This window comes from Pseudochaenichthys georgianus, chromosome 21, assembly GCF_902827115.2.
Source record: "Pseudochaenichthys georgianus chromosome 21, fPseGeo1.2, whole genome shotgun sequence".
Lineage (NCBI taxonomy): Eukaryota > Metazoa > Chordata > Actinopteri > Perciformes > Channichthyidae > Pseudochaenichthys > Pseudochaenichthys georgianus.
Genome location: NC_047523.1, coordinates 18,425,475 through 18,441,019, shown reverse-complemented (window position 1 = coordinate 18,441,019; position 15,545 = coordinate 18,425,475). Strand labels below are relative to the sequence as shown.

The window sequence follows — 15,545 nt, the reverse complement described above, 5'->3', positions numbered from 1 at the left end:
AATGTCTGTGACCATGGCCGTGACGTGGACTTGGTAACTGGATCAAATGTACTGCTTGGATGATTCCTGTTACTTGTTGCTGTACAGTAGGCCTTAAACTCCCATTTTAAATAGCATAGTACTTCCTGTTCATGCCATGACTTTGACATCGTGTTTCTTAACAACATTTGGATATGGATATTTGTATATGATGTCTAATCAAGTGCCCGCGCCCGTCGTAAGTTACCTTTGTTATACATCATTGCTGACACAAATGTAGTGGCAGTCCCACTTATCTACTTGTTTTGTTTTTTTTGCATACAGAAACATTTGTATTTGAAGCTTTGCTTTTTTATTCCATGACATGTAATTAAACACATTTCATTAACAGATTTTTTTTATGCTGTCAGTGCTAAAAATATTGTACTACTTGGAGGATAATAAAAAGTAATTTGCTTATTATGTGCTATGTTTCTGTTTTTATTTTTGAAGAAAAGGTAGCTTAAAAAACGTTCATAGAAAACTTTTAAAAAATGACAAATTATAATTGAAAATACAAGTTTAATAAATTGTGCAAAAGTTATATTTACAGAAAGGCTAAATGTGAATAAATACTTTTAATAAATACAGTTACTGTTAATAAATATATATTAAGTAGTTTTTGAACATTAACATGCAATATGTTTACAAAGAACAAGATTTTAAAACTTACGGAGGAATATAAAACTTGTAAAATAAATGTCTTATTGGTCATAAGAACTTAAACAGCTGTATTTTCAACCAAGAAATGCAGGGTTGTTTACAGCGTATAGAGAACTGTCAACAAAATTCCCCCTAGATTTCAAACTGTAGGCATCAAGTCTTTCTAATGTTTAAAAGGTCCATCTCCCTCTTTTGTTCACTTCTTCAGTTAACCCTATTCATTATTGCCGTTTGTTCCTTCCCGAGCTCATTTTCTTGTCACTTTAAATCTGCGTCGCTTCACTTTAGGATCATGTGGAGGAATTTAGTGTGGAAGCGAGCGCTGGAGTCCAGGAGGATGCACAGGCTCTGGAAAGTCTCCCTGTCCTCGGGTTGGTTTCCTGTGAACAGATGATGGTATTAGTGATCACTTTCTCTTTAATCAGAGGCACTGTGGAGGTATTAAACAAATCTTTAGCAATTTCAATAAGACAAAGTCAAAGACATGTTTTTTTATATTTAATTATGTTGTTTGTTCTAGTCAACTTCAGTTTAAAAACCTAGATACAATAAGCTGAAAATGTGTTCAATAAATTAATGAGAAATTAGGAGTACCCTATGTATGCCATCTGTTGGAGCTGTGACACACATACACAGCAAACATCCACAAACAGTGTTGTAGTCAAGTCACCAATTCACGAGTCCAAGTCACTCTCGAGCAGTGTTGGGACTAACGCGTTACAAGTAACGCGTTACTGTAACGCCGTTACTTTTGGCAGTAACTAGTACTCTAACGCATTACTTTTTAAATTCAGTAACTCAGTTACCGTTACTACATGGTGCGTTACTCCGTTACTGCGTTAGTTTTTTTATATAGTCAACAGCCAGGTGAACAGAGATGAGAACTGTACTTAAGTACAGTACTTGAGTAAATGTACTTAAATACTTCCTGTGTCACATGCGGAGACGGGCTGTGGGCGTGTTTGTGTTGTTTACTAACAAGACTGTCATGGCGGCGGCGGAGCTCAAGTCTAGTTTCTCCACCTGGAGATATTCTCACTATTTCACTTTTGTCGAGCACAAAGAAAAGAACGTTTTAGTTAAATGTAAGTTGTGTCCTGGCGGGTCAAAGAGCCTATCTACTGCCCAAACCAGTCATTCAAATCTCTTAAAACATCTGCAAAAACAACATGCTGGGACGAAGCTAGTAGCTGAGACCACAGAGACTCAGCCGACGCCACTCCACCTGCACCTAAGCAACAGCGGCTGGATTTTAACCAAGGGACTGCTCGCCAGGGAAAAGTCGATAAAGCCATTGCACGGTATGTTGTAGAACACATGCAGGCTGTTGCTACAGTGGAGTCACCCGCTTTCAGGGAGCTAGTTAGCATGATAGCATGTCCGGGCGGCACACCGGCATATGGGACGGAAAACTTTGTCCAACTACCTGGAGAAAGAATATACAAAAATGTAAAGCCAGCTAATATCGATGCAATCAAGATTGCATATAATGCATGTCAAGTTGATCAACAGATTGTATTATTCTCCAATGCAATAACAGTACTGAAATTAAGGCTATAAGGGCATTAATATAATGGGAGCCTTTTTTTAAGTAACTACAACGTTACTTTTCACAGTAACGCATTACTTTTTGGTGTAAGTAATCAGTAAAGTAACTGAGTTACTTTTGAAATGAAGTAACTAGTAATGGTAACTAGTTACTGGTTTTCAGTAACTAGCACAACACTGCTCTCGAGTCCCCACTTTTCGAGTCCACGTCCGAGTCACCCAAGGAGTGTCCGATTCATCATTGCCTGTGTTCGAGTCCGAGTCCAAGTCCGAGTCACCCAAGAAGAGTCCAAGTCAAGTCCGAGTCACAAGTCTTCATGTATTAATCTTTGTGGATATATGTGTTGAAATGCAGCTGTAGCTCCTCTACATTGCTTTTATCCTGTCTAATCTGTCTATCGAACTGCTGTGAAGCCAGTTTGGCTACAATTCTTGTAATAGGTGCTATACAAATATAAAGCTTATTATTAATATTATTATTATATTTATTTGACTGTGTATATGTGTGAGTATGTAGGTGTGTATATGTATGTGTGCATATATGTATATCAGTGTATGTATATGTGTATATGTCAACAGGTAAAGCAGATTAATAATAACAATAATAATGAATAATAATGATAATTATTGCAGATTATAGATTATAAATAAATCATTTAGGGACAAGGGGGTGAGATTAAATAAGTTATACTTCTTCTCATTCCTTTTCGAACACTAGATGTGCCACTGTTTATTTTGCTAATACTGTTATTGGTGTTGTTGTTGTTGTTGTTGTTGTTGTAAATGTCATTTTTTTGTTTTGATTTATCTTACATGACTATGCACTACAACATTTGTTTTGTATTTATTTATTTTACTTGTTCGAAATAAATTTATCAATCAATCAATTATGATTTATATTATTGTAAATGACCTTCTAACTATATTTAAAATGAGTTACCTTTTAGAGAAGTGATTATATTTGTATGCCAATATTTTCTTATGGTAAAGTTTTCGTTTTGCACTTTTATTTTTATAGTAATAAGATCAGGACTCTTATTTTGAAGGAACTTTTACCGGAAGTGAATGGACAATGGAGCAGTGTAAACACACATGTATAATGACGGATAGATGATGAATAAATTAACATATACTAAATAGTTACATTGTTTTTTAGCACCTGGCTGATAAGGGCACAAGCTCTTACGTTGGTATTAATGATTGTATAAAAGCAAGGGTGTGCAATAAACAGATACCATCAGTTGGAGAGTCTGACCATCATTCAGCCGGGGACACGACAATTATTATAGTGAATGTTTAAATGATATCAATAAAGATTAAGACCCAGAAAGCACATGGCTACTTAGCATGCACAATGAAGACATTCTGCATGTTAAGTAGCCATGTGCTTTCGTGTTATCGGCTGAATCTTTATTTATTGATTAGATCACGTTACTCTGATGATAGCGTTCAACACAGCCTATATGTCTGAACTCGATCCTTAGAATAATGTGTTACGGAGCCTTCTCTTCAATATTGTTTCCACATAACGAGCATTTTGCTCTTTTCCAATGTGGAAGCAGAATGTGTGAAAGCATACAGCACGATGCGGGGTGTGTCTGTAGACATCTCTAGACTGGAACAGCGGGGCCCAGTACGTGAACTCGCCTCGCAGGTGCACAAGCCAGGATAGAGGACATCAGACTCCAGAGAAAACTTGCTCGAGTCCGAGTCCAAGTCGGAGCGTCAATGTACAATTCGAGTCCGAGTCATCGTGCGCGAGAATTCACGAGTCCAAGTCCGAGTCGCGTCAATCAGTGCGCGAGTCCGAGTCGAGTCACGCACGAGTCTCGAAAATCGCCACTCGAGTCCGGGACTCGAGTAATCCATCTGTCAACAAACAGACTTTAAAAACAAGCTGCTCCACTCCATTCTATTCCCCTACTACCACTCTACCATGCTTTTTCTCTACATAAACAGAATACATACATCGTATAAATAATTTGAAATGGAACGTTACACCATCTTTAAATGTATAGCATCTTCCTTCCACCTTACATAGGCTGCACTGTTTACTCTATATAATATAATTCCCTTGTTTTTTGTAGCTTTTATTGAAGCCCACTATCTACATGTAAATGCTATCTAGTGTTTCTTCAAGATATGTTTTTGGAGTCAAGACTAAAAATGAACTAAGTTATATTTGCGCTGTAGCATACTGTCACACCTCACCTGTAACAGAAAACTCGAAGAACTCCCTGGTGACATCTGAAAACATGTTCTCCAGTTGTTGAATGAAGCCAAACCTTTCCGGAGGCGTGCTGAAGACCTTGCAGAGGTTCTGCACCATTTTCACTGCCCAGGACATGTGATAGCCATCCTTCTCACACACCTGAGGAGGAGGGCAAATCAAGGAAATCAAGCACTAGATCACATCCAGTCGGGAGAACCAATGGCAAACATTATTAGCATTTTTAGGGCTGATGTTTACATTTCAACTGCTAAGGCGACCCCAGGAGGAGGTTTACAGAATAACTAATCATACTAAGCACTTCGACGGCACAAGTGACTCTAACAGCCTGTAGATGAAAGTAAGGACCTGTCTGACCATTGTTCTGCCCAGTGCATGTTGGGTATGGTTTTAGCTCCCTCAAGAATGAGCAGATATGCCAAAATGAGTCACAGCCACCAATATGAATAGCTTCAAAATGACCAGGCCAATATCCAATCCTCAGATGAAAGCAGATCGTCCAAACACACCAGATTAACCTTAATTGAGGATTACATTTAAACTAATTTCCTTTAGCTGATGGTAAAATAAGCAGTACTCTCACCAGTATGATGTACACGATGAGTCTGGAGATCTCGAGAAGTCGTCCATTGACCGCCTTGCTGGCTAGTATAGTGTAGCAGAGACTGCTGCCACACAGCACCAACAGACGCGCCACGTTCTCCACATGCCACGGCTGAGGAATGACTACATGTGAGGAGGAGGAGGAGGAGGAGGAGGAGGAGGAGGAGGAGGAGGAGGAGGAGGAGGAGGAGGAGGAGGACGAGGACGAGGACGAGGACGAGGAGGAGGACAATTAAGTTTACAATCAGTAACACCAATATGTTGTCTATGAAAACATTTGAGAGAGAACTGAAGTATGATACCAATGAGCTCCTTGAATATTGCCACCAGTGAGTTGGTGTTCTGGCCTTTCACTTCTAGTTTGCTGAAAAGCAGCAGGAAGGCTCTGGCCAGGTCCCACAGAGCGCTGTGAGGCAGACCCCTATCCACCAGATCCTGCCACCCCAGGGTGCCTGCACAGAGGAGAGAACCTCACTGACTGTGTCATGTTATCACCACATCACAGTGGAGACAAATCTACAGGAAGCTCAACTAAACTAAAGTTTTCCAACTTCAGTGTAAGCTGCCCAGGTCTCCTGCACAAGAGTCAAACACTATAGGTTGTTCATTTGGGTGACATTATACAACTATATGTTGCTTTTTAACACTAAAACATCGGGTTGTTCAAACTCCTAACCTTTCATTGTACATTTCAATTAAATGTCAACACATTTCAACATAGTTATCAACCACAGCTAAGAGGAAACTATATTTTGAAAATAATCTCAGGGAAATATCCCCACTAACTATGATGTGTTGCGTTTTTTAAATAATATTGCATACATTTACTTTTGGAAAGGAAGATTACAGTCTGATCATGTTTTCATGTAAACAAATCCAGAAACGTTATTCTTATGACAAAAATTAAATTCACTGATCAATATGTTCTTATAAAGTTAATTAACCACAAACCCCGCTTACTGCTTGTTTTAATGAACTGTTAGTATAAAGCATTGTTACTCTCAGGCAGCAGAGGGCCATAGAGGGTTAACAGCAGGTGGGCCTGGCTGACCAGGGGCCACGGCTTCAGGAGCTGCATCAGCCAGAACTGAGTGTCCATCTGGTTGGACCACGGGTCCAACAGAACCTGACGGCAGAAGAGACGGAGCTGCAGCTTCTGGTACCACCTCACACCTGAGGGCCAGAACAGAAATAAGACATGTTTTTGTTGGGTTTTATGTCTTTTAAGTATTTTATAAAACTTAATGGGAAAAGGCCAATCAGTATCAGTACAAATAAGTTCATGAATTCTTATAATAATAATTCAAAATCAGAGACGAAAGACCCAGGGAAACTCATATGAATAGCTTAAATGCAACATTTAGTTTTAATTTTTTCCACAAAGCAATCAGAATTATTTGAAAGATATAATAATCACATTAAACACACCTGGCTTTCCAGTGACGACTATCTCTATTTTTTGCAGCAGATTTGTGAGGTCACACACAAAGTTGAACACTCTGTGGCACTCCAGCTCATCCCACCCTGCGATCAGTGTCTGCAAAGTAACGAACATGAAATGATGATGATGATTTCAAATGAAATAATCCGCTTCAACCTTGAGTTTATCCCCACTAAGCCATATTTGGATTGTGAAAAATTCAAATGTTCAGTTTACAGCACCATAATCTGTATTTCTATGAGGCCCTGACCTGGAGGAAGACTCCGTAGCTGAGGAAGCCAACGCAGTCTGGTTTCAAGCACTGCTCCAACCGGAAGCAGGGAACCTAAAACAGATTATTATTTATTCGCCTCATCATTACATAGGTTACGATCAGATAACATTAGGACTGAATATTGAATAATATATCATTTACACTACAAGATTGCAATGTTCGCATGTGCAGCATTCCAAAGGATGTAAAGTAAGGAGGCGAGGTCTTTAAGTATTATCTATGGGACAAATTTCATATTTTATCCTGGTGTAATGTATATGTATTTTTTTGTTGATGTAGCATTTAATATCTCATATTATCTTATCCTTCTTGTCCTCTCACCTGTCCCTTTCTTACCTGTGAAAACTCGCTAAAGATAAACTTTAACCTTTCCTTTGTTGGTTGCAACAGGGTAGATCTCTTGAACAACAAACCTGGGAAATTAAACACAAAAGCATAGTATCAAATAAAAAATACAAGTTAATATCTTTCCTATACATTCACTTCACAGGGTAACTTATCCCTAGTGTTGTATGAAACGGCTATCAGTGATGTGGATGCCATTGATCAAAAGGTTGATAGCAAAAGATAGAAATCCCCCATTAAGTCTACATTGAGGAGAAAAGCTATTCAAGGTCAAACCTTCAACCAAATGTACTTTTGCACTTACCCAGGTCTCTGTAGTGTCCAATAGTGGATCTCTGTTCAGGGCAAGTTGAGCGGTGAAAGCTTTGAATGATGGTTTTATTCTTCCAGGCCAGGGTGGAGATGTACTCCACAACAGATCGAGTGATTTCCTTGGACACCATGCTGAAAATACTGATCTCCAGCACTGACAAAAACACACAATTTCATCACATGCATTTGAAATATTGAAATTGTCATTAAAATGTTTGTTTCACTTAAAAATCTTTTTTTACTTTACTATCTTTTAATATGGTTTCCTAAAAGTAGTGTTCAAATTGAAGAAATCTGCATATATTTTGACATGCCAAAAACGGGTTGGTACATACTGTGTACACTGCATGTGATTTACTGATGTAACTGTGTACATTTACTCAAGTACTGTACTTAAGTACTTTACTTGAGTATTTCAATGTTTTACTACTTTTCAGAGGTAAAAAGTATACATTTACTACATTTATTTAATGCATTTAGTTACCTTGCCGATAGGGATTAATGATGTGAAATAATAATCAAAAATTAAATAAGACTTTAGTTACACTTGGAGTAACATTCACAAGCTACTCCAGGTGCAACAGCTTAGCTACCCTGCAGTATACAAGTAATATTCAAACTTTTACTTTTCCTACACTCTGGTACTTCTACTTTTACAAAAGTCCCACCTCTGATATGCTTTGTAAGCCATAATACTCTGAGGTTAAATTAACTAGTTGCACCTACCAGACATTTTATCCAGGATCATGTGGTACACCTCTGACGGTAGCCTGTGGAAGAAGCAGCCGACGGTGAGGCACTGGCTGCGGGTCACGATGGTCCTGGTGGGCCGCGGCCGGGGCCGGTGAATATTCCTCTTTCGTGATTTGTGGGTCGATGTGTACTTCCCAACATTTCTGGAGGCTGTCCTCACCATTGCCACCCCTTAATTTACTGTACAAAACGAGATAACGCTTAATTTCACTGCAAAGTCAAAGTAAATCTCAAACTGCTAGCCTCAAGTAAGCTAAAAGAAAATGGTAAATTACTATAGCTAGCTAACTTAGGTAGCTTAAATGCTAATCTAAACTCCCGAAAAATGTAAAACACTAGTATATTTTCGGTTTTAATAACCTTCAGGTTCATGTATTCACCGATATAAATGTATATTATAGACATACAAGCTAACGAGAGAACCCAAAACCCTGAATTCTTACCAGAACTATAACCTATTAATGTGAATAGGCAGCAGATGACAGATATGAAGTGAGACAGCTGTGTCTCACATTAGCTTTCTTTGATGGCAACGGCGCGAAATATTCACTTTTCTCGCGGAAGTGACCTTTGCGGTAAGAAAACAATAAACAATTTCAGTGAAGTTTGATTAAAATACCCAAGTTAGTTAAGTTAAAGTATTCAGAATGTAATGGTAAAGCTAGGACTTATTAGCAGACGCTATTATTTACTTAAGTGAAGTATAAGTTACACAAAATGACTGATGAAAATATAATGAAAGTAATGTCTAACTTCAGCTGGTGATGTTGTACGCTAAAAAGCATTTTCTCTGAAATGTAATACTCTTCCATAATAATCTCTGTTAAATATAAGTATACTAGTAGCCTATAGGAGGCTATAGTTATTTGACATCCTATATTTTTTCATAAAATAGCTTTTTAACTGATTTTGTTTAGAATATCTTGTCCACATAAAGTTATCAAATCAAATCCAGCAATAACATACAGCTCTATTCGTTAGACTTTAATGTATTTTCCTCTGAAATGTAGTACAGTCTGCTTTATAAACTGTATTATATTTGAATAATAGTACAGCATAGTTACAGTAAATTCTAGCCTTTAAAATATCCGATTGTAATCCAGCATTGCTGTATTTGGTTGATATTCTCCGCAGTGATCTAAAAGTCTCTATTCAAACTCCATACAATTATTATTATGTTTTGCATTTTAGTGATGGCTGTCAATGATCTGACACTCTTTGTCTGTGCTAATAGTTCATGAAGTTCATGAAGTCCATGACCTGAGGTAACTCCCATTAACACTCCTCCCGCCCTCCACCTGAGCAGAGATCAGCCAGAACACCTGTGTGAGAGTGCAGCCATTTCAGATGTGCTACTATATTTTTGGAATGTTGTGTATATTATATCATTGAAAATGAATATGCAGTACACAAATGTGTGAAGCTTTTCAGATCCTGAAAAAAATGAAGGTCTGTGCTTCACACACCACCGTGGCTGTGTTACCGTCCAGCACCGTGCACAACAGAGCAGCTACTGCATGCTCAGCTGCTAATCATGGGATTATTCTGCTTAACTAGACTATTATGGGTTCTTCATTCAAATGGCGTCTCCCACAGGGAGACTTCGAAGAGGATCATCCCCTCACTATGGAGCTCTGACAGAGACGTGAGTTCTACACAAGGGTCGCAGGGGAAGGGCCGGGAAAATGCTCCTGTATACCAACAGGATGTCACGCTAGGTTACACTGAGGGCACAGAGGGAAATGAGAGACGAGAAATGCAAAGGAAGAGGATGGCCCTTTGAACCTTTGAAACGACCTCACCTGGCTTGCAGAAGGGTATGTACCACACACACACAGACACCTACAGTACAACTTCACTATGAAGTATATTTGGCTAAAATCATCTGTTTGAATGCCTGCCGATTGAATCCTAATTGTAGTTCATTTATTCATGTTCTTCTACAAATAGCTTATAATGTGCTAAGCATATTCATTTATTGATCTTTTCATTCTTTCTTTTGATTTGATCCGTTATCCATTCACCAAATGTTGTCTTACAATAGCGACAGCAGGGAGGACAATATCTCTTCTGTCTGTCTCTGCTTCTGCAACTCTGCTCTGCCTCCAGGTCCACAGGTTTATCTGTCCAGAGCCACAAGCCATCACTAAGACTTTCTCTCATGTCATCTCTGACACGATGATCCTAGAGCTGACAGGGATAACGCTGATGATGATATTTAACACTGACCAGTCACATATCTGACAATCCTGCAGCACAAACACATATTCAGTGTGTGTTGAGGAGGCGGCAGCAGAGACAGAAGGAGCTGCTCGGTGTGGAATCAATGCCAATTGCCTTATTTATCTGGAAGTGTGCCTTCTGGACGCCTGTGACCATGGCTCTGTAGTCCTCGTTTGACCTTGTTTGTGAGTATTCAAATGTGTTACTAAAAATATAGAAGTAAAAGGTTAAGCAGTATTCAATGAACAGTAGTTCAAGTGTTGAAATTGCAATTGGAAAGTGTTAAAAAAGTTTCAGAATCATAAATCCTTTATTCCTCCAACATAGCACAGAGATTGAAATTGTTACAAGACTGTTAAAGGTACAGTGTATATAAAAAGTAAAAATAATGATGACTAACATATAGAATAAAGATGCACACCGTCATAAAATGAATAAATTAAGTTGACATCTATGGTAAGTGTGAACATATAACATTACATTGCATTTAGCTGATGCTTTTTTCCAAAGCGATTTACAATAAGTGCTTTCGACCAACAAGATACAAACTTGAAGAAAACAGAATCATATCAGTAACTGTTAACATTTGTCGAGTAGCAGCCAGTATAAACATCAGTTTCAAGCTGCCAATAAGTGTTTATTGCACATATATATTATTATTATTACATTGGCTTGGGGCAGGCTAATTTAGTGCAATCTAATGTGAATCAAGATGCTTTTCACAGCCCTGCCTTTGTTTCTATTGCTCACTTTGTATGCCTTCAGTGTAGTCAATCATTAAACACAATGAAGCTTGTATCTTTGATAAATTAAGAGATCCCAACAGTGCCAGGTCTGACACTGAACAGTAATGGAGCTGTATAAACATCCTTTGTTATCTGAGGAAGTCAAAACAATGGGTCTGTATGGTGTGCTTTCCTTGCTTTTAAAATTCAAAGTTGCTCTGTTTCACTCCTCTTGTGGGAACAACAAGCTATTTGTATTTAAGTGAGTATTGTAAAATGTTTTCATTTATGGTTGCTTGATTATTATTTTTAAAACTTGTGTTGTCATTGATAGGAAAAGGAAGCAGTTTCTTCAAGACACAGAGAAGGAACAAAGGTCAATGCTTAACTTCAAATGTGTTTGTTGCTGCACTTCCTGTTCAGTTGTGAAATGTTTAAAGTCACGTGTTGATTTATAAAAATAGATTTCCAGGTGATCTCAGGGCAGAGATTAAATTAGACATAATAGTAAGTTATCACAACATTTGTCACTACTATTGTCACTATCTGGGGCCCAGCAGCTAGGAGTACTCTGTCATTATGTCCCTCTCAAAATGCCCTGCAGAGCTGTGAAAAGTGTTCAAAGTTAGTGGTTTATAACAGTACTTTCAGCTTGGGTGGTTTCTGTAAATGTTTAATTTCCTCTCCCTCCCTCTCCGTGCGTCTCCTTTCCTGAGGGGTAGTGTGGAGCTTGACAAATAGACGGCTGTGGTTTCGCCCTCCAGAGGAAAGCGGTAAACAGGCGAAGCTGAACACTGCTCTCATTAGTTACAGATGCAGTCACCTGCCACTCACCAGAGACAGATGCCAGACACTTGAGGAATGGCTCAGACTCTGTGACTGGATGTAAGCTTGGGGAATTTACTGTACTGCTGGGGGCCGTGCAGATAACAGCCGGAACCCAGCCTCATCTTCAGCCTGAGGGGACTGGGGTCTTTATGTGGCGGTATGTTTTGTCTGTGTGTGGAATTAAGGGCTGGGATTTGGACTGGTATTGAAATTGCGCTATGATTCCCGATATTAAAGGGACTGAAACACTATTCATATTCTAGTTTTAATCTATATTTAATCATCATGGTAGGATTTATTTCTGTGCCAAACAAGGAATTGTATTAAGTCTGTAGAAAACTTCTTTGCAGCTTAATAATTATATCTTCAAATTGTTTTGCCTTTACCGAATGTTGCCCTTGCGATTTGGATATTCCCTTAGTCCATATTTCAACAACATTTAGATCTACTGTGCTGCCCTAGATGACTTTCTTCCCTTTTTAGTTATGTACCCTGTTGATCTAATGTACATTTTTGAGCCTATTCAGAGGCCTATGTATTCTGAGACCTCCAAGTGCTCTTAATTCTCTCCTGTGTGTGTGTATGCGCTTATTAACAGGTTTTTCAAACTTTGTACCTTGCAGATTATCCGAGCGAGCGAATCATGGCGAGCATGGCGGTTCAGCTCCTCGGCTTCTTCCTGGGGATGTTGGGTTTGGTAGGAACTGTTGTCGCAACGGTGCTCCCCCACTGGCGCAGCACGGCCTACGTGGGCTCCAACATCATCACAGCCACCGCCTACATGAAAGGCTTGTGGATGGAGTGTGTGTGGCACAGTACGGGCATTTACCAGTGTCAGGTGTACAGATCTCTACTGGCACTGCCTCAAGACCTGCAGGTATTACACAGACATACTTTAGGGAACGTTTTGGTTTATAACAACAATTATAACATATTTGAAAGCACTTGTATTGAATGTAAGTACCATAATACTACATATATATATTACATAACAACCCTACTAAAATATGCAATTCAACATCATATGTTATACTAATACACCACTGTATATATTAGAATATACTGTAAATGTAGTATTTATTGCAAATTCTTACTTGAACTACTTGTATAAATATATATAATTGTTTTATTGTATTATTGTTTAACCTTTTCTGTTTTCGTCTTAAAATGGAGCAACTGTCACAAAACCTTATTTTCTCTGGGATAAATAAAGTGTTCTTATTCTGATTACAAGATGGTAGTAAGTTATTACTGCAAGTGGCCATTGTTTGCTTAGGTAAAGTGAAATAAATATTATTATTCCATGCAAGAACAAAACTCAAAAAGCTGACTAACTTGTGTAACAAATCAGTACACCAATTTGACAACACTTGTTGATGAACTGAATAATTTTGCATTTCATTTATATAATGTTTGCCCTAAAAACTCTTTCTCAAGTCTCAATTGACTCAAAATATAGATAATACCTGAAACAATTTATTCTCTACCAGTAGCTGTAGATAAAATTGCCAGTTTCATAATTGATTAATAGTTGCGGAACATTCTCGAATGTCAGCCAATCAAATTTGAGGCTTTGAAGCTTTCGCAGTAATCTTAGGATGTTTCTTTGGACACATTTTATTTAATAATCAAGACAAATATAAATATAAAGGCTTTTATTGATTATGTAGTGTCAGTCCTAATGAAAGGCTCATTTGCTAATTCATTGCCCAGAAGGATAGATGGATGATCTGATATGATATGACATATTTAATCCCAATGTTAAAGTATTGTCTCTCTCCCCACCAGGCTGCCCGGGCGCTCATGGTGCTCTCCTGCGTCACCTCAGTGCTGGCCTCTCTGGTGTCTGTGATGGGGATGAAGTGCACCCGCTTCGCCCGCCACTCAGTGATCAAGTCCCCCCTGGTGCTGAGTGGGGGGGTTTGCTTCATCTGTGCCGGCCTGCTCTGCCTGATCACCGTGTCCTGGACCACCAACGATGTCATCTTGGACTTCTACGACCCCTTCATCCCCAGCGGGATGAAGTATGAGATCGGCCTGGCCGTGTACCTGGGCTTCGCCTCGGCCTTCCTCAGCCTGAGCGGGGGGATGGTGCTCTGCTGGAGCAGCAGCCCTGACAGGTCTCAGAGACCCCCCCGTATGCAGAGGATCCCTCCATTATCAGCTCCCCCCCCCTTCAACCCAATCTATCCTCCTGCTCCACCCTACAAGCCCCCCGAGGCCCTGAGGGACAATCGTGCTCCTTCATTTTGCTCGGCCTCCAGCAGTGGCTATAGACTGCATGACTATGTCTAAGACTGAAATAATAACACGATAACTGCGGAGACTGTAAAAAACACTGTAAAGACCAAAGAGTCAACAGAACACTTATTTTAACAAGTATGTTATCCTCTCGTGAAACGAAGAAGGACCAGCATTTACATCACCATTTCTGATTCTGAAAGGATACAACCGATTCAAAAGAACTGCTGAGGCTTTCCTCTGACCTAAACCTGATCTGAGAGGCTCACTGAACTCACATTGTGTCAGCAGACTGAGGGCGGACCTGTTGACCTCCTGCAATCCACCTAGAGGACCAGAAGGTGGCAACATTTTACTGCAAATGGCAGGAGACGAGCAACAAACGTTAAAGGATCAACTGTTTTTCCTTTCTGTATCCTGATTTGGAGTTTACTTTTTTCTAGGATCCAATTTAAAACTTGTACTTATTTTAAAGGAATCTGCAGGATTCAATATTGTCATGCCAAAGAAAACAAAAATAAACAGATTACGGATTCTAAGGATTTGAACATATATTAATGTGTTTTTATTTTTTTTACTATCATTTTTCAAAGCAGATGTTGTATTCCACAGCTGAAATTAAGCTGGTTACTAGGATACTGTAAGCAGGGTCATTGTTACCAGGATGGGTTCCACCTGTGCTTTTCATGCTGCCATACAGGTGCTGGGATAGAGACCTACAATGGGTGACATATTGAGACAATCAATTATTGATTGTTTAACGAAACTCTTCTGCAGGTATTAACACCAGACTGTTTGAAAGGTCCCATGTCATGGCCATTTCTACTGATCATAATTCCATTGTTGAGGTCTACTACAGTAGATTTACATTGTTCAATGTTCCAAACTCACATTGGTTTCTCATACAGCATCTGTATAGTATGTGTATTCACTCTCTGTCCTACACGGCTTGTTAGAGCTCCTGCCCCCCCCCCCTCCCTGTGAGCCCGCTGTGCTCTAATTGGTCAGCTCACCCACTCTGTTCTGATGAGTCCACCACCGTTACAGCGGAACATCAGTATTTATGTGTTACAATGGCGGTTGTTAGCAACCAGAAAATGACACCAGTAATGACAAACAGATGAGAATGCTGCGTGGGGTCTGGGTGCCATGTTGGTGGGACGTTGCGGGGCTCGCTGCTGGAGCGGACAGTGTGAGCTGGCTTACTGGTGTCGTTTCCTGGTTGCTGCGTGGGGTCTGCGAGACAGCGAGACAGCGCGGAACTCAGCCTGAGCACACAGCCAGGCTGTTTGCCACACAGTTCACCACACAATCACAGCCTGAGAAAAGGTGTGTGTGTGT

General features: G+C 39.5%; 2 protein-coding genes across 4 annotated transcripts; one reads left to right on the top strand and one right to left on the bottom strand.

Annotated features, from left to right (window-relative positions):
• Positions 1-816: 816 nt before the first annotated feature.
• Positions 817-10,453, bottom strand: LOC117466358 (F-box only protein 47-like). Its single transcript, XM_034109567.2, has 12 exons — positions 10,417-10,453; positions 9,813-9,878; positions 8,161-8,358; positions 7,427-7,588; positions 7,114-7,190; positions 6,754-6,828; positions 6,491-6,599; positions 6,062-6,235; positions 5,365-5,514; positions 5,043-5,185; positions 4,441-4,600; positions 817-1,061 (listed from the first exon to the last, which is right to left on the bottom strand). Exons 1-12 carry the CDS (start codon positions 10,451-10,453, stop codon positions 961-963), a joined length of 1,452 nt encoding a protein of 483 aa, XP_033965458.1. The 3' UTR covers positions 817-960.
• LOC117466287 (claudin-14-like) lies at positions 9,872-15,545 on the top strand. Of its 3 annotated transcripts, XM_034109443.2 has the most exons (5): positions 9,872-10,004; positions 10,443-10,595; positions 11,470-12,120; positions 12,587-12,840; positions 13,752-15,545. In XM_034109443.2, the coding sequence occupies exons 4-5, from the start codon at positions 12,607-12,609 to the stop codon at positions 14,256-14,258; spliced, it is 741 nt and encodes a 246-aa protein (XP_033965334.1). In that variant the 5' UTR covers positions 9,872-10,004; positions 10,443-10,595; positions 11,470-12,120; positions 12,587-12,606; the 3' UTR covers positions 14,259-15,545. The 3 variants fall into 3 exon arrangements, with proteins under 3 accessions (XP_033965334.1, XP_033965336.1, XP_033965335.1); XM_034109445.2 differs by lacking the exon at positions 9,872-10,004 and having other exon boundaries at positions 10,057-10,595; positions 11,470-12,020; XM_034109444.2 differs by lacking the exon at positions 9,872-10,004 and having other exon boundaries at positions 10,062-10,595; positions 11,943-12,120.

Coding starts and splice junctions, on each gene's coding strand:
- LOC117466287 (XM_034109443.2), top strand. CDS start 12,607: ATGGCGAGCATGGCGGTTCAGCTCCTCGGCTTCTTCCTGGGGATGTTG. Junction 12,841..13,751: donor CACTGCCTCAAGACCTGCAG/GTATTACACAGA, acceptor TCTCCCCACCAG/GCTGCCCGGGCGCTCATGGT.
- LOC117466358 (XM_034109567.2), bottom strand. CDS start 10,453: ATGTGTTTGTGCTGCAGGATTGTCAGATATGTGACTG. Junction 6,600..6,753: donor GCTACGGAGTCTTCCTCCAG/GTCAGGGCCTCA, acceptor GTTACTTTGCAG/ACACTGATCGCAGGGTGGGA. Junction 1,062..4,440: donor CTTCGAGTTTTCTGTTACAG/GTGAGGTGTGAC, acceptor ATCTGTTCACAG/GAAACCAACCCGAGGACAGG.